This window comes from Podarcis gaigeae (assembly GCF_964106915.1).
Source record: "Podarcis gaigeae genome assembly, chromosome: 7".
Taxonomy (NCBI): Eukaryota; Metazoa; Chordata; class Lepidosauria; order Squamata; family Lacertidae; genus Podarcis; species Podarcis gaigeae.
In genome coordinates this window covers 11,543,046-11,564,960 of record NC_139683.1, presented here as the reverse complement: position 1 = coordinate 11,564,960, position 21,915 = coordinate 11,543,046, and the positions used below count along the sequence as shown (strand labels likewise).

Below are 21,915 nucleotides of genomic sequence, written 5' to 3'. Positions count from 1 at the left end.
CATTCTAAAATCAATTCATTTTAAAATCAATTCAAAATCAAATTAATGGCAACCATTGGGCTAGAGCCCTGGCCAAAGGCCTGGTGGAACAGCTCCATCCTGTAGGCCCTGCAGAAAGATGCCAAGTCCCTCAGGGCCCTAGTCTCTTGTGACAGAGTGTACCACCAGATCGGGGCCACAGCCGAAAAAGCCCTGGCTCTGGTTGAGGCCAGCCTAACCTCCCTGTGGCCCAGGACCTCCAAGATGTTTTTGTTTGAAGACTGTAAGGTCCTCCATGGGACATACCAGGAGAGGCGGTCCCGTAGGTATGAGGGTCCTAGGCCGTACAGGGCTTTAAAGGTTAAAACCAGCACCTTAAACCTGATCCTGTACTCCACCAGGAGCCAGTGCAGCTGGTATAGCACCGGGTGAATGTGATCCCACGGCGAGGACCCCGTAAGAAGTCTCGCCACGGCATTCTGCACCCACTGGAGTTTCTGGGTCTGTCTCAAGGGCAGCCACAAACAAAATCAAAACGAATGCCCTTTTAGACACACAAGAAGAGCATGCTGTTCTCAACATAGCCAACCGTATTCCTGTAAGAGGGACCCAAATGCAACAGAAGTTTCCCACTTGTGATCCGAGCAACTGATATGGAGAAGTATAATTCCTCTGACAGCAGAGATACTGTAAGCACTCACTTCTCTCTTGCTGGACAGAGAGATGTTCCAATCGTCCGTGCCGCACCACCCAAAAAGAGAGGGCGAGTAAGCAATGGTTTCTGTGCTGGGGGGGGTTTACTGGTCAAACAGCAGCCACCACTGCTTCTCTGAGCCCCATCACTGCATCCCAGCAGTGGCAGGGTATCTGCCTTACAATTTAGAAGGTCCCTGGTTCATTCCCCAGCCTGTCCTCTGCTAGCTAGCTAGAGAAGGAGTCAGGTGAGATGTATGGCAGATCCCTGCATCCCTGTGCTTGCCCTCTCTCTGTGCAGCAAGCAGAAGTCTAGGATCATAAGAAGAGCCTGCTGCTTCAGGCCAAAGGCATATCTAATCCAGAACTCTCTTCTTGCAGTGGCCAATCTGGCGTCTGTGGAAAACCTGCAAGCAGGACTTGTGTGCATCAGTACTCTCCTCCCTCTTAAGGTCACCCATGTTGGTGTTCATCACTGCCTCCGGTGGCGGTGAGTTCCATATTTTATCCATGCACTGCAAAAGCAATAAGTGCTTCCTTTTGTATTTCAGATCCATTGGATGTTTGTGAGTTCCTGTCTTCAGATGCCAGGTAAAAAGGTAAAGGGACGCCTGACCATTAGGTCCAGTCATGGCCAACTCTTTATTGGCCGAGGGAGCCGGCGTACAGCTTCCGGGTCATGTGGCCAGCATGACTAAGCCGCTTCTGGTGAACCAGAGCAGCGCACGGAAACAGCGTTTACCTTCCCGCCAGAGTGGTACCTATTTATCTACTTGCACTTTGACGTGCTTTTGAACTGCTAGGTTGGCAGGAGCAGGGACTGAGCAACGGGAGCTCATCCTGTTGTGGAGATTCGAACCACCAACCTTCTGATCAGCAGGTCCTAGGCTTTGTGGTTTAACCCACAGTGCCACCCACACCCCCAGACGCCAGGTACAGACACTCAAAATTTGTACTGCTAAAACGAGGTTATCGGACCACAACAAAAATAGGCAAGGGCTTCCCTGACCCATCAGTCAAGTCTGGACTATTGTGGACTGAAAGACCAGGTGGTCAGTCTAATGCCATCCAGCTCACCCGCTTTGCATCCCGCCTTTGGCATTTGCCTGACTTGGTCAGCTTCTGCTGCCAGCCCTGGCTATAACCATCACAGAGTGCACAAATGCTATGGAAAAACGACTGTGAAGGAGTAGAACCAAGGGAACTAGAAATGAGAATAGGGGAGTAAAGTCTCAAAATGATATTCTTATTCTTCTGTTCTAAAGAAGGGGCTATACCAAACTGATTCCTAAAAGGCTGCCGAGTTATTGCAAGCTGCTGTGTTTGGTGGAAATGAGAGTTAAATAAGACATAGGAGAGATGGATCTGCAGGTACCAGCTTTTATTTGAGAGGTTGCTAGAGCATAAGAAAGTTAGTCCTATTTCTGATCCAGTTTGTAAAAATGGCAGAAATGGGATCACAATCCTAATGAAAATGCCTTTTCCCTCTGAGCTGTACTGGACTCCGTTCTCTCATATGTTTGTAGGCTTCCAGGACTCAGTGGTAAAATACACTCTGAACTTGCTCAGAGGTGCTTTCTTCAAAACAGCTGCCAACACATATCCCATTGCTGAGCCCTTGGCACTGAAAACAGGATCTAGGATCGGAGCTCTAGCAATCTTAGGTGTCAATAAACCATTAGTCCATAAATCATTTCCGTCTCCCCTTCCTCCAATGCTTCCTAAACCAAATGAACTGTTCTGTGTTCTCTCTTCTGACTAAAAGGCATGTGTCAAAAGGGCTGCCAACTATGTCTTACAACAGGTGATGAGGTTTTCTCATGATTGTAAAAAACAACAACACCTTTGTTTGTCAATTCCTGCTACAGGTCAAGCTGCTACTAGAGTCTTTTGAAAAAAATGGGGACTGTGAACCTAAAATAATCTGAAATTGTGTATTAAAAGGCAATTGCTAAGTATTTAAGGGCTCACCCCACCCGCAAAGTATTAAGTGCACAAAACATTTCTCTTGGATTTTTAATAAATAAATAAATAAATAAATAAATAAATAAATAAAGTCAATTCCTATCAGCAAGACAATTTCTAAAGCAGATGAGAGTTTCCACTTTTTAGATCGCATGCCCCTGTAAAATGTTGGGTTGCATTGTGTCACACAGCAAAATAATCCTTAGACCTGCAAGCTTTCCAGTTTGTTTATTTTATAAATACAGCTGGCATTATTTATTTACTTGAGGGAAGAGGCTTTTTTTTTAAAGTACCACGTATATCTTGAAGCTTGTAATAAAAGAAAATGGATTTTTGTTTCATTTTTTAATATATTTCTGCCTTCAGAAAACAAATTTAGGAATAGGTAAAACTGATTCATTTATGTATTATATTGTTGCATTAATATCCCACCTTTTTTCCAAGTAGCTCAAGGTGGTGAATGCGGCTCTTCTCTCTAATTTTTTACTCACAACAACCCTGTGAGGTAGGTTAGTCAGAGAGGCTGTGACCATCCCTAAATCAGTCAGTAACTTTCATGGCTGAGTGGGGATTTGAGAGTCCAGCACTGTGACCAAGCTGACTCTCTCGTGTATGCCAAATAAATGACAAAAGTGACTGATCTCTCCCTGTTCACCATTATTAATCCCTGATAAATTAGAAACTGGCAGGAGCCAAAACCGACATAACAATTACTTCTTTCGAGACCTCATCACTCAAAACCTTTGTGCAGGTGGCAGAGAACCGGACCCCCAGCAAAAGCCATTTGGCATGATCTGCATTTTTTTTTTTTTTTTTTGAGATTGAATACTGTTTTGCGGTGGGTTGGGGAAACAAAACACCTCAGCGACAGCAGCCCACAAACTAAGAAACCAGCACTGCTCAGTGAACACTGTCATTTAATGGAGAGATGATCTGATTTACTTCTCAGAAACTAAGGTTCGATGCTAATTTGACCACAGACCCATCAGGTGGCTCCAAGCATATATTGCTACATTCCCTGCATCATCCATCATGATATGCAATCAGGACAGATTTGAAGGTGTCAAATGCAGATTGTCAAGCCCACTGAAAAGTGTGATATGCACAAGTGCTAGGGATCTGCGAACTGACACCTCACCCACTGCAAGGTGAGGTGGTATTCCAATATGCTCCATATTAGCATGATACAGACAGAAACCAAGAATCCAAAAATAAGAACAGGTACAGTATATCCAACTGAAACTGTTCTCCTTCTTTATTAACCTTGTCCACTGAATGGTTGCCAAAATAGCTCCAGGAATTGAAAGCAGCATTTTAGGGTTGCAATGAGCTTGTGTGTGTGTTTTGCAAAACATTCAGGTGCATCAATATATCTACCGCCTTCTAAATTCTGCTTCCAGGTAGATTCTTTTAACTCCAAATCCACTCCAGATCACCACTTGGTACAAGTATCAAGTGGAGGAGAATATGGAGGACCCACTAGGGAATGTTGCAGTGGACACAGCTGGTCTTGGACCAGGAGTGCAGTGGTGGACTTGGGACAGGAGACCTGCATTCAGACTCCTCAGACCTGGATAATTTTGGACCAGCTGCTGCCTCTCTGCCTAACCTACTACACAGAGATGTGGTGAGGATGACATGAGACAAGCTCATGAGCAATGAACGTCCTGAGGTCCTTGGGAAGAGTGGGATACATATGTGAGAGGTTGGGATGCAGATGGGAGTTGCAATCCAACATCTGGGTGCCAGATGTTGCATTGCAGCTGAACATAAAGATTAAGGATGGGTGCTCTTCAAAATAGCCTTCCATTTGCATCTCCATCTGAGTGACTAAAATATGGATATGAGGAGGACATTAGATTTCCATGACACGGGTTGTTTGATCATGACAAAAACCCAACTTTTATGTGTCGTTCCTCATAAGGTCTCACTGCCTCCTCCCTCTCCCCACCCTAAACAGAGCTAGATGTCTGAACCTGTAATTCCTCTTGCATTAATCATGAATGTACCAGCACATCCTTGCTAGGATATAATCAACCCATTATGAGAAAGGATAGCTTTACTCAATGATGATGTCTAGCTGTCTTAGTAACCCAGCTCATGGAGGAGATGAACATGTGTCCTTACAAGTTGCCCCACTAAAGGTGACTTTGGAGAGAAAGAAGGATGAACCCACAGGAAATACCTGGTTGATGGAGGTCATGGTTTGCCTTGGGATCACCATCTGCATGACGAGCTGCAGAACGGAGGTGACTAAGCCGGCCAGGATAGCCCAGGTGAGGGGCAGAGGCAGCATGCTGTAGGTGGCAAAGAGCGTGAAGAGCACATAGCCAATTCCATCTCCAAGAAGACCACAGCCAAGGCCGGCAGCCAAGATCTGTGTGGCCATGGCCACCCAAGTGACCACCCCACTGTACTGCAGGTAGGTGTAGGAGGTCGTATCCTTCCTGACCACCACTAAGGCACAGATGACCACCTCAATGCCCGTGAAGAAGCCCAGTAGGATGCCCTTGATGGGGTCCATAGGGGCCGAGGCCAAGGTGAGGTGGAGCAGCAGGAGGGTCAGCTTGGTGAGCACATCCAGGATGTTCACCACCACCTCGGATTTGCGCCTCTGGCCCAGGAAGTAGCGTTGGTAGAGGCGCTCCAAGTCCCGGGACTTGAAGGAGTTGCGCAAGGTAGGGAAGATCACGCCGCGGTATGTGTAGCCCCAGTTGAGGAAGAAGTCCGAGTTGCTGGGAGCGCAGTCGAGGTGCAGGAAGCCCAGGTCCCCACTGCTGCTCGTGCGCTCCGGGAAGACTTTGGTTCCCCCATTGTTGTGGCCACCAAGGCTCTTGCCTGCCGACCGCGGATGGTGGGAATGGTTGGAGCAGAAAGACTCCTCCGAGCCCAGCACTTTCCCTCCGCTGTGCTCCTGGATGAAGCGCTGCTCAGTGATGTGGCGGACCGCCGTCTGCCACAGCAGGCGCTGGGAGCGAGCGCCGCTGCTAGGGGGCGTCTGGTTGATGGTGTACAACTCGTCGCTGTCGCTCAGGCAGCGCACCTCAGATAGCTCCATCGTGTGGCTTGGGGTGGCGGCGGCAGGAGCGGCAGGAGAGGGAGGGTGTATCACATTGAAAGGCGGTGGCTGCCCCCTACCCCCTTGGCCAGCGGGGTGGGGGGGATCAAGGGTCAGTCAATTATTGCAGAAGAAAGGGGACTCCCCATGCCTTTTTGGCACCGGATAGACCTTTGCATGGGGGGTTGGCTTTTTAAAGTGCATCTGACCTTGCCCCCCAGGTTATTATTACAGCTGGCGGTGGGGGGGGGGAGAGCAGATTGAGAAACAGAAGGCCCTTCTTACTAACAGCGTGGTCAAAAGTCCAGTCCAGTGCAATCAAAGCCACATCCTTGTGGGCCCCTGCTTGGCACTGCAGAATCCAAAGGCAAAGAGGGGAAAGATACCCACAGAGAGGCAAAAAGTGCCCTTCAGACTGAGCCAGCGAAAGGAGGGCAGGTTGGTGGCTCCCATCCTACATTCAGAAAACATGGCGTACTGCTGGATATTGGAAGTTGCCTTAGGACGAGCCAGACCATTGGTCCATAAAGCTGAGGACTCCCTCCTCTGATTGGCTCTCTGAGGTTCCAGGTTCAAACTCTTCCCAGTCCTGCTGCGGAGATCCTTGCAACTGGAAATGGCAGGGACTGAATTCAGAGCATGTGGTCTATCAATTGGATATGACTTCTTGCAGAAGAAAAATGAGAGCCCTGTGCAATAGTGATATAGGTGGGTGGTTGTTTTCCTTAAATATACATATATTTGTATATATTGTAGAATATTAAAGGTGCATTAATAACAGCAACAACAACATCATGCAACTTCTTAGGAGAGGGAGAGGGAAGTGACCACCTGGAGGCTTCTAGGAGCTTGATGGAAGATCTGTTCCTTTCACACGGGTACTTGTATTTATATATATATCTGTACAGCTGCAGCTGAGAGGGCGAGAGAGAGGTGATCGCTGGTTTGCTATAATCCGCGGCGCAGTCGCCTATCAGGATCAGCCATCCGTGCCACAAAGAGGAAGAACCGAGAGGATTGAAACGGGAAGGAGGTTAGAAAGCGAAAGGGAGAGAAATGCCCAAGGAGACCCCAACCGGGGCGCTGGTCTCACTCCTGAAATTGACAAGGCTGCCGGTGGTCCAAGCGGGAGGCGAGGTGCGAAGCTGACAAGGTCAAGGGAGCTGGAGCTGGCGGCTGGCCCGGAGTCGCCTCTTCCCAAGCGCGCGCCGAGAGCGATCCAGGGAAACTCCAGCCGCGCAGGAAGATGCAAAGAGTTTTCCTTTTCTTTCGGGAGATCGGAGACTTGCAGCAGCGAGACATGGCCGGCTTGGCGATGGGAAGGGAAGCAGTCGGGGTGGGGGATGCAGTGGCTGGCGGCTCGGCTCACGGCTCGGCGACTTCAAGTTTCCCCGCAGGAGGAGAGAGGAGCCGTCGGCGGGATGCCTGGCTGGACATCTCTTTGGCGCGCGGCGCGTAATGGTTAGGCGACGGTCCTCATTGCGCTTCCCACGCCGCTTTAAACCGATCTCCCTCCCTCTCCAGCCTTCCTCCTTCTCCCTCTTCCCCTTCCCCAAAGCCTAACCAGAGCCTTCAGTCTAACATGCCGCTTCCTCGAGGGGAGGGGATGCTTTATGAGATCCAAGGAGCGCCCCCCCCCCAAAAGAAAGAAAGAAAGAACGAGAGGCGAAGGGGCTGCACTTCAGAGCAGCTGCCCCGGGATGGCAGGAGTTTGGGGCACCCAGAAAGTCAGAGCGCTCCTCCTACCCCACCCGAGGGGGCTGTTTACTCCTTGCTGCTCCGCGCGCCCCCCATCCGTCCATCCGCCCCTTTGGCAGCTGCTGGGCTAACAGCAGCTCCGCCGATTGGGCATTTCCGGCGCCCTCGGGTCCTGCTCTGGCCCACCGCAGCCGCGATTTCCTGTTAGCCCTCCGAGAGTGGAATCAGAGCAAGCGAGCGAGGGAAAAGATAATCCGGAGCGCGGGAGAGCTGGTGCCGCGGCGGGCGCTCCTCTTGCCGCCACCGCCGCCGCCTCTACTGGGAAAGGCAGAGCCCGGCTCGGTCAGCTGATGGCCCAGTGACGTCAGGCTCTACTGCTCCCGCTCCCCTGGGCGCCCACTTAAAGAAGTACCATCTCTCCCCCCCCCCTCCCCAACAACAGCAGCCCCAAGACACGCGCATTGTCCCCAAAGGGATGGGTCCGAATGAGCCAGGAGCCAGGGGGTTCCTGTTGGATTCTACTCACCCTGCTTATCACCACCTTCACAGGCAAACAGTGCGAGCTCCCTTGGAAGCAAAGTCCGCTTTCCATTAGCTAAAGTGGTGCTTCAGGTTAAGAACAGTTTCAGGTTAAGAACGGACCTCCAGAACGAATTAAGTACTTAACCCGAGGTACCACTATATCAATATTAGTACTACAAACATCAGCACACCTGGCTTATAGCTTGCTTGCAGAAAACAAAAAAGAAGTCTTCTTTGTTTTTGGATTCCATTTGTTCTCCCTGCCCCCAGACTTCAGGGTGCGTTATAGGGCCTCATCCTGTCCACCATGCCACACATACAGAGGAGGTCAGCTGTTCACTCTTTCTAGCTAGGTAGCTCTGTTGGCTGTAAGAACTTACAAAGAACCAACTAGATCAGGCAATGGCCAGTGGAGTAGCATGGGGGGTGCAGGGGGGGCGGCCGCACCGGGCGCAACATGGGGGGGCGCGCTCGCACTCACAGCTCTCTGCCCCTACCTGGCTCACTCACTCTCTCTCACTGCAGTGCTGGCTGTGCGAATTCTATCTGAGCCGCCGGGTCGCTGCCCACTGTGGAGGGGAGAGAGAGCGAGGGACTATCTGGGGGAGGGACAGTGCAGCGGCCGCGCAGCGCTGAGCGCGGGAGAGAACCACACCAGACCAGACCAGGCAGCAGCAAGAAGAAGCTGGCAGGTTAGGGGTTAGGGGGCGCAAATTACTTGCCCTGCCCCGGGTTAGGGGGCGCAAATTACTTGCCTTGCCCCGGGTGCTGACAACCCACGCTATGCTGCTGGCAATGGCCCACCTAGTCCAGCAGTTCTTACAGTGGCCAACCCCTGGGAAACCTACAAGCCAGACCTGAGCCCAGGTCCCCTCCTGTGGTTTCTAGCAACTGGTATTTGGAAAGACTACTGCCTCCTATTGCCTCCATTGTTGGAAATAATGTGTGTTAAGTTTTAATTCAAAGGATGAAAATATGCTGAGGTTTTGGGGTCACTGCTACTGTGCAAGACATCTCACAGTCATTCCTCTTGGCACTTAGAAAAAGGCAAGCATCCATGGGGGAGGGAAACATTTCCTAGGCTAACAGCATCTGTGGAATTGACTTCTTCTGACTTTGAATGGTCACTCATGATCCACTAATATGGGGATCAGTAAACACAGAACTGTGCTTTAAAAAAGGACAGAATGTGCTTGGGTACAAAGAGTAATAGTGCTACAGCCTGTGATGACAGAGATCACATTATAAGGTACATAGCCTCCACGCTTTATGAGATACATGGTTTTTATTCATGTATACAAGGAACATGGGGAGGGACTAGAGAGCAATGGTACAGCATGTGCTTTTCATGCAGAAAGTCCGAGGTTCAGTACTCGGCCATTCAACTGGAACAGGGATGTGGGAACCTGTGGAACTTCATAAATTGTTGGACTCTAACTTCCACCAGCCTCAGTCAACATGGACAGTGGTCAGGGATAGTGGGAGCTGTGGTCCAACAGCATCTTGAAGGCCACAGATTCCCTGTCCTTGAACTAAAGGAACTCCAGATGCAGGAGATGTCTCCAGCCTTTGATCTTGGGGAACAACTACAACACCACCACAAATACCTCCTTTTCAAACAAGTTGCTAGGGAGAATACAGTCATACCTTGGGTTACAGATGCTTCAGGTTGTGTTTTTTCGGGTTACAGACCCGCGAAACCCGGAAGTACCAGAACGGGTTACTTCTGGGTTTTGGTGGTTGCGCATGCGCAGAAGTGTTGAATCACAACCTGCTCGTGCGCAGATGCAGCGCTGCAGGTTGCGAACACTGCGGGTTGCGAATGTGCCTCCCGCACGGATCACGTTCACAACCTGAGCGTCCACTGTACAGTAATTGGTGATGAGCTGCAAGCATTTCTGGAGGAAACTGAGCATCTAGATCCATTCCAATCTGGGTTAAGGACTGAATCTTCCTTGGTCTCCTTCTCTCAGGAGAGGAAATTGTGACCCTTTTGCTCTTACTAGACCTGTTATCTATCCTCCGGGACAGTTTATGAAAGATGTGTACTGAGGACACAGTTCCTTTTGGGAACATGGCACAGCAGAAACTGTGGTGTCTTTATGATATATGGTTTCATTTACACATACTGTATATAGAACCTGCAGCTAAATTACAGAGCTTTCACATCCTATGAGGGTCTGGATTCTCCCACAAGGACAGCATTGGACAGGCAGATTTCATCCCTTGAGTGCCCTCTTCGTTGGAAAATATCTTACATGTTTTTGTGTGGGACTCACAGGTCAGATAAGCAGCCCAAGATAGGAAAATAAGTAGTAAGGGAACACCTAGCTACTTTAAATGAATTCAAATCTCCAGGGCCTGATGAGCTGCATCCAAGGGTACTAAAGGAGCTTGTGGATGTAATTTCAGAGCCTTTGCCTATTATCTTTGAGAATTCTTGAGAAATAGGTGAGGTTCCTACAGACTGGAGGTGGGCAAATGTTGGCCCCATATTCAAAAAGGTGAAGAAGGAAGACCCAGGTAACTACCGACCAGTGAGCTTGACATTGATACCAGGGAAGGTCCTAGAACAGCTAAATCAACCATCGGTCTGTGAGCATTTAGAAAAGGATATTGTTATTACTAAGACCCAGCATGGATCATAAGTCATGCCAGACCAATCTGATTTCATTTTTTGATGGAATTACAAACTTGGTGGATCAGGGGATAGTGTATCTTGATTTCAGTAAGGCTTTTGACAAACTCCCCCAGCAAGGAAGCTGGCAATATGCGGGTTGAATGAAGTAACTGTTGGGTGGATTTGTAGCTGATTGCCTGACCAAACCCAAAGAATGTTCATTAATGGTTCCTCGTCATCCTGGAAATAAGTGACAAGTGGGGTGCCACAGGGTTCTGTCCTGGGCCCATTGTTGTTCAACATCTTTATAAAAGACCTGGATGAAGGAATTGAGGGGGTGCTCATCAAATTTACAGATGATACCAAACAGGGAGGGGTAGCTAATGCCACAGAAGACAGAATCAGAATTCAAAATGACCTTAACAGATTGGTGAATTGGGTGCAAAGTAACAAAATGAATTTCAGTAGGGACAAATGTAAGGTTCTGCACTTAGGCAGGAAGAACCAGATGCACAAATATAGGATGGGGGACACCTGGCAATACATGTGAAAAGGGTCGAGGGGTCTTGGTGGACCACAAGCTTAACATGAGTCAACAGTGTGAGGCAGCAGCAAAAAAAGAGCTACTGCTATTCTAGGTTGCGTCAACAGAAGTATAGTGCTCAGATCAAGGGAAGTAATAGTACCACTCTATTCATCCTTAGTCAGACCACACTTGGAATACTGTGTCCAATTCTGGGCACCACAATTTAAGAAGGATGTTGACAAATTGGAATGGGTGTACAGGAAAGCAACCAAGATGATCAAGGGTCTGGAAACTAAGCCTTATGAGGAATGGTTGAAGGAGCTGGGTATGTTTAGCCTGGACAAGAGGAAACTGAGAGGCAATATGAGAGTCATCTTCAAATATCTGAAGGGCTGTCACATGGAGGAGGAAGCATGCTTGTTTTCTCCTGCTCTGGAGGGTAGGACTCAAACCAAGTTGTTAGAAAGGAGATTTGGAGAACCTTTCTGTCAGTAAGAGCTGTTCAGCAATGGAAAAGACTCCCACGAGAGGTGGAGGACTCTCCTTCCTTGGAGGCTTTTAAACAGAGGTTGGGTGGCCATCTGTCATGGATGCTTTAGCTGAGACTTCTGCATTGCAGGGGGCTGGACTAGATGACCCTTGGGGTCCCTTCCAATTCTATTTTTACCAATATTCATTCATTCATTCATTCATTCATTCATTCATTCATTCAAATATTTTAAAATATTATCCTTTTGCATTTATAGGTGCTGCTGCTGCTTTTTATCAGTATATCCAACACATGGCTCATTCTTTGTTGAATTACAGCTCCTTTTATGCCAAGCCCTTTCCATGTACATAGTGCAGAGACCACCCAGGAAGACTAAGGCTGAAATGTGTTTGTGCTTTGTGAAAGTCCATTGGTTATATAGCGGTACCTCGGGTTACATACGCTTCAGGTTACATACACTTCAGGTTACAGACTCCGCTAACCAGGAAATAGTACCTCGGGTTAAGAACTTTGCTTCAGGATGAGAACAGAAATTGTGCAGTGGTGGTGCAGCGGCAGCAGGAGGCCCCATTAGCTAAAGTGGTGCTTCAGGTTAAGAACAGTTTCAGGTTAAGAACAGACCTCCAGAATGGATTAAGTTCTTAACCCGAGGTACCACTGTATCTATTTAGTCTGGTGACCTTTTTGTGTTTTGCGATGTTTTATGATCTACATTTGTTCAGTCTGAAGATTGTTTGTTTGCTTTGGATATAAATAGCTATAGATCATTCATTCATAACTGCCATTAGATTTATTTAAATTATTTTTTAATATATTGCATGCATTTATACCAGGGGGCAATCCCGTAACAAGATCCACTGGGATGAGCAGATAAGGATCCAGCTGGTCTCTGGTTCAGTCAGCTGATTCCAAGCTCTGCTGTACTCAGCCAGCATTGAGACCCCCAACCCTTGCTCAGCCAAAGATACATTGACATAACTTGCTCATCCCAGGTCAGCTGGGGCTCAGATAGTACAAGTCTTCCAAAAGGGTCATGGCAAAGGTGTAGCACAGGGGTTAGCAACCTAAGGCCCATGGGTGGGAAGTGGCCCGCGGATGTCATTTGACCGACACAGGAGCCACCCCTGAACTGAGCTGCCCGCTGGTGCCCTGTGCTAAACCGGCGCAGGGCGGCGCAGGGACTCGCTTCTGCGGTGCCAGAAATTGCATCTGTGCAGATACCAAAAATCACATCTGCGCACACGCAGGGATCTCTGCAGGATCTCTGCAGGCAAGATAAGCCCTTCCAACCCCTGGTGTAGCAGAACCAGAGATTGGGAAATTAGCTTGGATTGCAAGCCTGTTGAGCTTGGTTACATGACCTGGCAAACTGGCATAGAACACTATTTTAAGACTTGTTTTCCTTCTGCCAGGTTTAGGCAGGGAAGCAACAGCAACAGCAACCCAGCTGCTGAACAGGGTTTGGATCTGGTGCAATTTTATGCTGGCTCAAATTATACCTGCTTGCTTTATGCCAGCTTCTAGTGCATAGGATTTCTCCCTTAGTTTGCCGTTGGCTTTTGATCCCAATCTTTTTCTTATGCCTTAATTTTGTTGAGGTTTATTTCCATTTTTGTACTGCATGGTAGTTCCTTATGTACCTGTTCAGTCTAGGATGGCACTCCTTCAATTATCAAGCAATTAATCTCTCTCTCTCTCTCTCTCTCTCTCTCTCTCTCTCTCTCTCTCTCTCTCTGTGTGTGTGTGTGTGTGTTGCAATATATCCTTCCTAGATTCCACCCTCCAGGCTAAAAGAGTTGGCAATAGCAGTTATGGAGAACATATACTCAGAGCGGTTAATTCAGAAGTTTAATATATTCTAACTTTCCTAAGAATGCCTTATTCCAGTCTTCCATCTTTTGAGACAGGAAGAGAGAATTGGGCAATGCATTCTGATGTCTTCTTATCTGAGTAATGAAGAAAATTAGCAAGTCAGTAAAGGAAAGACCGTAACGACTCTTTCTATATTAATGCTTTGTAATTGGATAGAGTATTCCTATCCATGTGATCCTTGATGAATCACAATGATTTCGGTTTGGTAGCTATCCTGCCAAAAAAATAATAATGACAGATTGTTCTGATGAAGGTGGCTTCATCCGACACTTACACAGAATGGCAGCGTTTAAAGCAAGCTTTTTTTGCCACACACCAGCTAGGCACTTAAACTTTGGAGTTACACCAATGCCAGCATTTAAGCAGTAGGAAGGATAAGAAGATGCTTGCTTATTGAGATGGAGGGCTGATCTAGTTCAGAATCTAATAATAATAATAATAATAATAATAATAATAATAATAATAATTTATACCCCGCCCATCCAGAAGGGTTTCTTCAGCTACTTGGGCAGCTCCCAACAGATTAAAAATGGAATAAAATATCAAACATTAAAAACTTCCCTAAACAGGGCTGCCTTCAGATGCCTTCTAATAGTCAGTTGTTTATTTCCTTGACATCTGATGGGAGGGTGTTCCACAGGGCGCCACCACTGAGAAGGCCCTCTGCCTGGTTCCCTGTAACCTCACACTTCGCAAAGAGGCAACCACCAGACTGATAGCAGCCAGACTGATGCCTCTGAAAAGGAAGCCCACATTGCAAGGCCCTTCCCTGTTATATGCCACTGGCATGTGGTGTTCAAAGGTTTAGTGCCTTTGAACATGGCATTTCCATTCAGCTGTTCTGGCTAATATTGATTGGCTGACCCAGCAAGGCAGTGGTTAAATTTTAGACTGCACGAGCTCATTGTGACAGCTCTCCTAGCCACATCCCCAAGGAGAGTCCAAAAATCCAAGACAATCCATTATGCTGGACCCACTAAAGATCAGCAGCGAATGATAGAAAGCCTGTTTATAGCCACCACGGTGACTGTGAGCCTATGTGCAATTTCCTGGGAATAAGAAAAGGAAACCAGCTCAGCGGATCTTTAAAAATTCTAAAATCAGGATGCATCACATAACAATCATCTGCTCGGCACGACAAATGAGAACTGGCATCAAGGATTGGTGTGGTTAGGGAACAGACAAAGCCCCCACACCAGCAGAGGGGGGCGGACATTGACAGGCACCTATTGCTCTTCTTCCCCATTGTGGCCTGCCTTCTTTTCCACCCATTTTCCCCTCTGGCCAAGATGTGGTGGTCAGAGGCAGGCAAGTAGGAGGTACCGTAGCTCCTTGGCTCTCTGCCTGATGAGCAAGCAGATGGGAGAATCATGAGGAAGAAGGTGAGCAACTTGGGCAGCTTGTAGTAAGGAGGTAGACATACCCAGGGAGAGGACCTCTTGCCCAAGGGCCCTCCAAAATCTGGAGCCAACTGTGATGGGATAATGAGCTGCTTGTGCGTAAAAGCTTGATCCCTCTGGGGTTTGGCTGGTCACCCAAACCTAGGCACTAACGGAGCCCCCAAAGCATGACTCCATCAGTCGCTGGTAGAATCCGACAGTGGGCGTCTACGGAACTTACTCCAACATAAAAGTTGTTTGACGGACATGCGCCTCCTGGACTCTCTGCGTGACAGCTTCCGGCGAGGGGTGGGGGTTGCTAAAGGGGGTCTTGTTACCTCCTCACTGTTCTCACTAGAAGTATCCCAGAGCCTCTCCCCCGATTCCCTTTCCGCTGGAACTCCTGCTCTCCCCCTACTGGTTCCTTCTTCTGCTGTAGAGTCTCTCCTATTCTCCTGGAGCCTCTCCACCACCTGTCCCTCCGATGGCAGTTCCCTGACACCAACCCTGAGACAAAGGCTTGCTAGAACAGGAAGGTTTTAATGAATTAGAGCAGTGTTCCTTCATGATAGTCACAGCCATGCTCCTTATAAGAATATGCAGCATCCTAAGGATGCGGGTGGCATTGTGGGTTAAACCACAGAGCCTAGGGCTTGCTGATCAGAAAGTCGGTGGTTCGAATCCCCATGATGGGGTGAGCTCCCGTTGCTCGGTCCCTGCTCCTGCCAACCTAGCAGTTCGAAAGCATGTCAAAGTGCAAGTAGATAAATAGGTACCGCTCCAGCAGGAAGGTAAATGGCGTTTCCGTGTGCTGCTCTGGTTCACCAGAAGTGGCTTAGTCATTGCTGGCTACATGACCCGGAAGCTGTACACCGGCTCCCTCAGCCAATAAAGCGAGATGAGCACCGCAACCCCAGAGTCGGCCACGACTGGACCTAATGGTCAGGGGTCCCTTTAGATTATACAATAAAAATAAATAGGGATGCACTGCAACAATCATTGCAGATCTCCATGGCTTTGCTTTTCAAATAGATCTACTATTTTCTGTGCACATACAAATTATTTGGAGTGCTCTACGGGACTGCCTCTCCTGGTATGTCCCATGGAGGACCTTACGGTCTTCAAACAAAAACATCTTGGAGGTCCCGGGCCACAGGGAGGTTAGGCTGGCCTCAACCAGAACCAGCGCTTTTTTGGCCATGGCACCGATCTGATGGAACACTCTGTCAGAAGAGACTAGGGCCCTGCAGGACTTGACATCTTTCTGCAGGGCCTGCAAGACAGAGCTGTTCCACCAGGGCTTTGGCCAAGGCGCAGTTTGACCCCCTCCTACTGTAATCCTCATAGCACTCTAGCCCAACGGTTGCCATTAATTTGATTTTGAATGGATTTTAAAATGAATTGATTTTAGAATGCTGTGTTACTTTCATTGTTGTTAGCCGCTCTGAGCCCGGCTTCGGCTGGGGAGGGCAGGATATTATTATTATTATTAATAATAATAATAATAATAATAATAATTCTTAATATCTTTTGGAACGACTTAAGTTGTGCTTTCTGAGAACTTGCACACTGCTCTTTTGAAACTGAAGCACTCTTTGCTTTTAGTGCCCCAAAGTGCTTAGCTTTGGAGAAGACAGAACAACAGCTCCTCTGTGTTCTTCCCATGAACCTCTTCACAATGACCCTAGAAGTCAATCCTTCGATGCCCATTCCTTTCACTCTGGTTGGCTCCAATCAGAAAAAAGGGGTGAGAATTACTTATTTTCAGTGGGAGAGAGACCAGCTCAGGATCTAGTGGATCTAGGACCATGCCAGCTGCTCCCCCCTTAGAGTGCATCATTTGGGGCCTTTTGGTTGGCTCCAGCTAATGGCGATCCCATGTGCCTGCCAATTGGGCAACCAGTGGGAGGTCATCTTAGCCACTCATTCCAATACTACCACACTCAGCCTGGCATAAGGTGGTGGTGGGGTTTTGACTTGATCTGCCCATGGGGTCATAAAGAGTCGGACACGACTAAACGACTAAACAACAACAAGCCCATTGTCTGCCCAACCCCATCTCTCTGTGACATAACAGCAGCTCAGCCCATCACTGCCAGAGAAGCCACCTCAAAAGGGCAGAGTAAATTCACATATAGGACAGAGAACATGCATGTGTGAATCACCCCATCTGTATATTGTTACACCATTAAAGTCAGACCAAGCATTGACACGATGAGTCAACTGAACTTCATTGCACATGCAAAACCCACTCATTATCTTAGATTCACGCTAGAGACGGGCTGCCTTCAGATTTTCCTGGGTGCCAGCTTACATTTTGTTTCCTTCCAATTACCTAAACTTCCCACTTCCTTAGCCTTTCTTTCTCTTCTCCTACCTACACCCTCAGAATACAAGCAGCTGTTTTGCAAACCTCCCCACCTGTCAGTTTTGATTGGGCCAAGTGATATCTATTTAATTCTCTCTCCCGCCACCCGCTTTGCTCCCAAGTCAAGCTCAACAGCTCTTTAATCATTTTGCTGCCCTTCTCTTTCAATTCCCACGTCTTCCCTTGGCTGCAGACTCTAGAAAACCTTCAAGCGGAGTCCCTGGACAGCGGAGAAGGCTGCAGAAAAAAATTAATGCACAAATCCATTCCGATTACTGAGTACAGGCCTTCTTTGGTTCTGGTCTTCTTTGCTATTTCACCAAAGTGTGACAGGAGGAGCCAAGGCAAAGCAGCAGGTCAATTGTGGTCAAGACTATGCTTTATTTATATCCCAGTTTTAAGAAGAATCAATGTAAAATCTGGGATGCATGTGCAAACATTTCCCAGAATGAGACTTAGAAGAAGAACACCATTTGAACTCAGGCTGGCATACCTGGTTCTTCTACATTGGCTTCCAGTACGTTTCTGAGCACAATTCAAAGTGTTGGTGTTGACCTTTAAAGCCCTAAACGGCCTTGGTCCAGTATACCTGAAGAAGCGTCTCCACCCCATCGTTCTGCCCGGATGCTGAGGTCCAGCGCCGAGGGTCTTCTGGTGGTTCCCTCACTGAGAGAAGCAAAGCTGCAGGGAACCAGGCGGAGGTTCCGCCCTGTGGAACGCCCTCCCACCAGATGTCAAAGAGATAAACAACTACCTGACATTTAGAAGACACCTGAAGGCAGCCCTGTTCAGGGAAGTTTTTAATGTGTGACATTTAATGTATTTTCAATCTTTGTTGGAAACCACCCAGAGTGGCTGGGGAGACCCAGCCAGATGGGCGGGGTACAAATAATAAATTATTATTATAATTGCAGCTCCTCCCACTTTATCCTCACCACAATCCTGTGAGGTAGGTTTAGAGCAGGCATGGCCAAACTTGACCCTCCAAATGTTTTGGGACTACAATTCCCAGCATCCCTATCTAACAGGACCAGTGGTCAGGGATGGTGGGAGTTGTAGTCCCAAAACATCTGGAGGGCTAAGTTTGGCTATGCCTGGTTTAGACAGTGGTATTTTAGGGCAAGGGTGGAGGAGTTGGTGGCACTCCAGATGTTGTTGGCTTCCAACTCCCATCAACCTTGACCATTAGGTCATGCTGGCTAGGGCTGGCAGGAATTGGGAGGCCAACCACATGTCTTAGCCATCCCTAGGCTAAGAGGCAGTGAATGGCCCGGAGTTGCCTAGTGAACATTCAGTGACTAGGGATTTGGGTCCGGACTTCCTCAGTCCTTGCCCAACACTCCAAGGAATGGGAACCTGCCTCATTCCAGATGTTGCTGAACCCCAAACTCCTCTGTGACCATTGGCCATGTTGTGTCAGGGAGCAGACAAGGAGAGCAGGTCGTTCACAGATCAGAGAAAGAGAGTAAAACACTTGGCTAACGTACAGCTAGTTTCTTTATTGAGGAAAGCAGAACAGAAAATACCGGAGACTTGGAAAGGTCACTCTTGTCTCAATGAACCATGGAAAGAAAAGAAGAGAAGTCATTTATATCTTAAGGATTTAAAAATGAGTACATACTTTAAATTGTAAAATGGAAAATTATATATATATGGAACCCTAAGAGCCATGGAAGACAGATACAAATGTTAAAAACAAAAAACCCTGTAACCACACTTATTTACTCATGTAAAAGGCTCATATAAAAAGCCTTTTACACGAGGAAGGAGATGGATTATTGCCCATTCTTCCTTGAAAAGGTATTGGATAGAGCAGACCTTCCAAATAAGCAACAGTAGCAATCTTCCAAGATGATGATGATTAATTTTCTTATTTATACCCCGTCCAACCTGCTGGGTAGCTCCAGCCACCGTGGGCAGCTTCTAATGCACATAAAAACATAATAAAAGATCATTAACTCAAGAAAAAAAACATATGCACACACACACACACACACAAATGAAAACAATGTTCTCTTTAAATTTAATTGATTGACATTGATTCAAGCTACGGCAGGGGTATTTCTCAACCTTTGTAGTACATTCCTATGCATGTCTTCACTGAGCAAGCCCATCTGAGTTAAGCAAAACTTCGGCCCAGCTAAGTGATAGGATTGCAGCAGTGATAATTACTCTTCAGCCTAATGGTGTAAAAGTGCAGATGAATGGGTGCTTTGAGGACGTGGCAGATTAATTAATCTGATCGTCCCCATCTCTAACACCACAGAGAAATTTCCAGCAATCAAATTTCCGACCTGCCTTTTCAGAGGCTTCCTTCTCATATATTTCAATTCGGTAAGTCCTTAATATGATCCCTTGGGGCCAATTATGTCAGATAAACACAAACTATTATGGCCATTTTATTACAGATTAATTGGCTGTGCCTTGGAAACAGACAGAGATCTTTCGTTCCCAGAGGCTTGCTTTCTACTCCTTCAGGTTCCAGCTGCAGACCTCAGTGTATTTGTCTGCACATTTAGTTCATGAGAAAGAATGCTGTTACATCCTTTCTATCAAAAAAATAAAGATAGCTGCATTGGCTCATTAAGAAATTTCCAAACCCAATAACTGGGCAATACTTATTAGTATTAGTATATAAGGGACGCAGGAGGCGCTGTGGGTAAAACCTCAGCGCCTAGGACTTGCCAATCATATGGTCGGCGGTTCGAATCCCCGCGGCGGGGTGAGCTCCCATCGTTCGGTCCCAGCTCCTGCCCACCTAGCAGTTCGAAAGCACTCCTAAGTGCAAGTAGATAAATAGGTACCGCTTTATAGCAGGAAGGTAAACGGCGTTTCCATGTGCTGGCTCACCAGCTGCAGCTTCGTCACACTGGCCATGTGAACCGGAAGTGTCTTCGGACGGCGCCGGCTCACGGCCTCTAGAGCGAGATGAGCACGCAACCCTAGAGTCGGACACGACTGGCCCGTATGGGCAGGGGTACCTTTACCTTTACTTACTTATTAGTCGTTTAGGTTTCTTACTCTGCATTCATCCATGAGGTCCCAGTTGATAGGGCGGGTCCTAAAAAAGAAAGTTCAACAACTTTTGTGTCCGGATTTACAATTTTTGAAATATGTCAACCCTATGCAAATGTCCTAGAAAAACTGGGACATCCCAATTTTTTCCTTGTGAGAGAACAGCTGCCATTTTGAATGCTATGACATTGTACGATTTTGCACCCAGATTTACAGAAGCAGTCCCGGTTTCTGATTTGATTCCAGAACGCTCCATTTTCCTTAGGAAGTCTCTGTTTTCAAAAGAGAAATGTTGGAGGCTATGGAGCTATCTGATCCCTGAGTCATTTGAAGGCAGCCCTGTATAGGGAAGGGTTTTTTTTTATTAATGTTTAATGTTTTATTATGTTTTCAGATATGTTGAAAGCCACCCAGAGTGGCTGGGGCAACCCAGTCAGATGGTTGGGGTATAATAGTAACATTATTATTATTATTATTATTATTATTATTATTATTATTATTCAATAGGACACCAGAGAAATGTTGGAGGGTGTGAGCTAGAAGCCACCAATAGCCGTCTCCTCCATGAATTTGTCTAATCCTCTTTTAAAGCTATCTAGATTGTGGTCATCAGTGCTTGCTGTGGGAGGGAGTTCCACAGTTTAACTACTTTCTTTTCTAGGTCCTGAATCTTTCTACAGCTAGTTGTGCATAAAATTGCTCCCTAAGGACTCATCCGGACTTCCTTTCCTGCTACACTGTCCAGGCACAAGTCTGGGCTTTCTAGGTCTAGGTCTGAGTGTTCCCCTCCGACCACTTTCCCTGGGAAAACCCGCCATTTGCAGGCTGAATCCATGGAAAACCCGATTGCTGTTTGTTCTGATTTAGCAGTAGTACAACTCATGCAACACGTTGGCGACTAATATACAAACAATAACTGCCAAAATAATTATACATTCTTTATCAATCTTCTGAGAAAAATACAAAACCTTATGCAAAGCCACAGAGACTTATGAACTACCTAACTTAAGATGAACTTATAATGTCTGGTTTCAATGGATTTTTTCAAATGCTTAACTCAGTCTTTTGTTTTCTTTATCTTTTTAGGTAAGTTCATGAAGATACCAACAAAGGGTAAGTTCGGTGTTGTTCATAATACAGAGAGATGCTAGTGAAGTTGTAAGGTAAAGGTAAAGGTAAAGGTAAAGGTAAAGGTAAAGGTAAAGGTAAAGGTAAAGGTAAAGGTAAAGGGACCCCTGACTGTTAGGTCCAGTCACGGACGACTCTGGGGTTGCGTACACATCTTGCTTTATTGGCTGAGGGAGCAGGCGTCTGTCCGCAGACAGCTTCTGGGTCATGTGGCCAGCATGACTAAGCTGCTTCTGGCGAACCAGAGCAGTGCACGGAAACGCCATTTACCTTCCCACCGGAGTGGTACCTATTTATCTACTTGCACTTTGACGTGCTTTCGAACTGCTAGGTTGGCAGGAGCTGGGACCGAACAACGGGAGCTGGGATTCAAACCACGACCTTCTGATCAGCAAGTCCTAGGCTCTGTGGTTTAGACCACAGCGCCATCTGCGTCCCTCAGTGAAGTTGTACGTGGATGTTAATGAAGTTGTAGACAGTGCCCTGGCAGTCCAAGTAAGGCTGCTGTTTGCCCTGATGGGGCCCTTTTACCGGGGCTTGCAGGTAGCACACTCCCAAGGTAGTTTCTGGGCTTCTTCAGTGGTCTAATCTCAAAGTCTTGA

At 47.3% G+C, this 21,915-nt stretch overlaps 1 protein-coding gene and 1 long non-coding RNA gene across 3 annotated transcripts in view; one reads left to right on the top strand and one right to left on the bottom strand.

Moving 5' to 3' along the window:
- Window positions 1-6,610, bottom strand: part of ADCY8 (adenylate cyclase 8) — a 137,116-nt gene extending 130,506 nt beyond the window's left edge. For both annotated transcript variants that reach the window (XM_083749011.1, XM_083749012.1), the window contains exon 1: window positions 4,823-6,610. In XM_083749011.1, the coding sequence (XP_083605137.1) occupies window positions 4,823-5,695 (873 nt within the window). In that variant the 5' untranslated portion in view covers window positions 5,696-6,610. The remainder of the gene's footprint in view (window positions 1-4,822) is intronic.
- Window positions 4,953-7,332, top strand: LOC310849347. Its single transcript, XR_014566883.1, has 2 exons — window positions 4,953-5,059; window positions 6,604-7,332. It is a non-coding gene; the product is annotated as an uncharacterized lncRNA (long non-coding RNA).
- The last annotated feature ends 14,583 nt before the right edge of the window (window positions 7,333-21,915 follow it).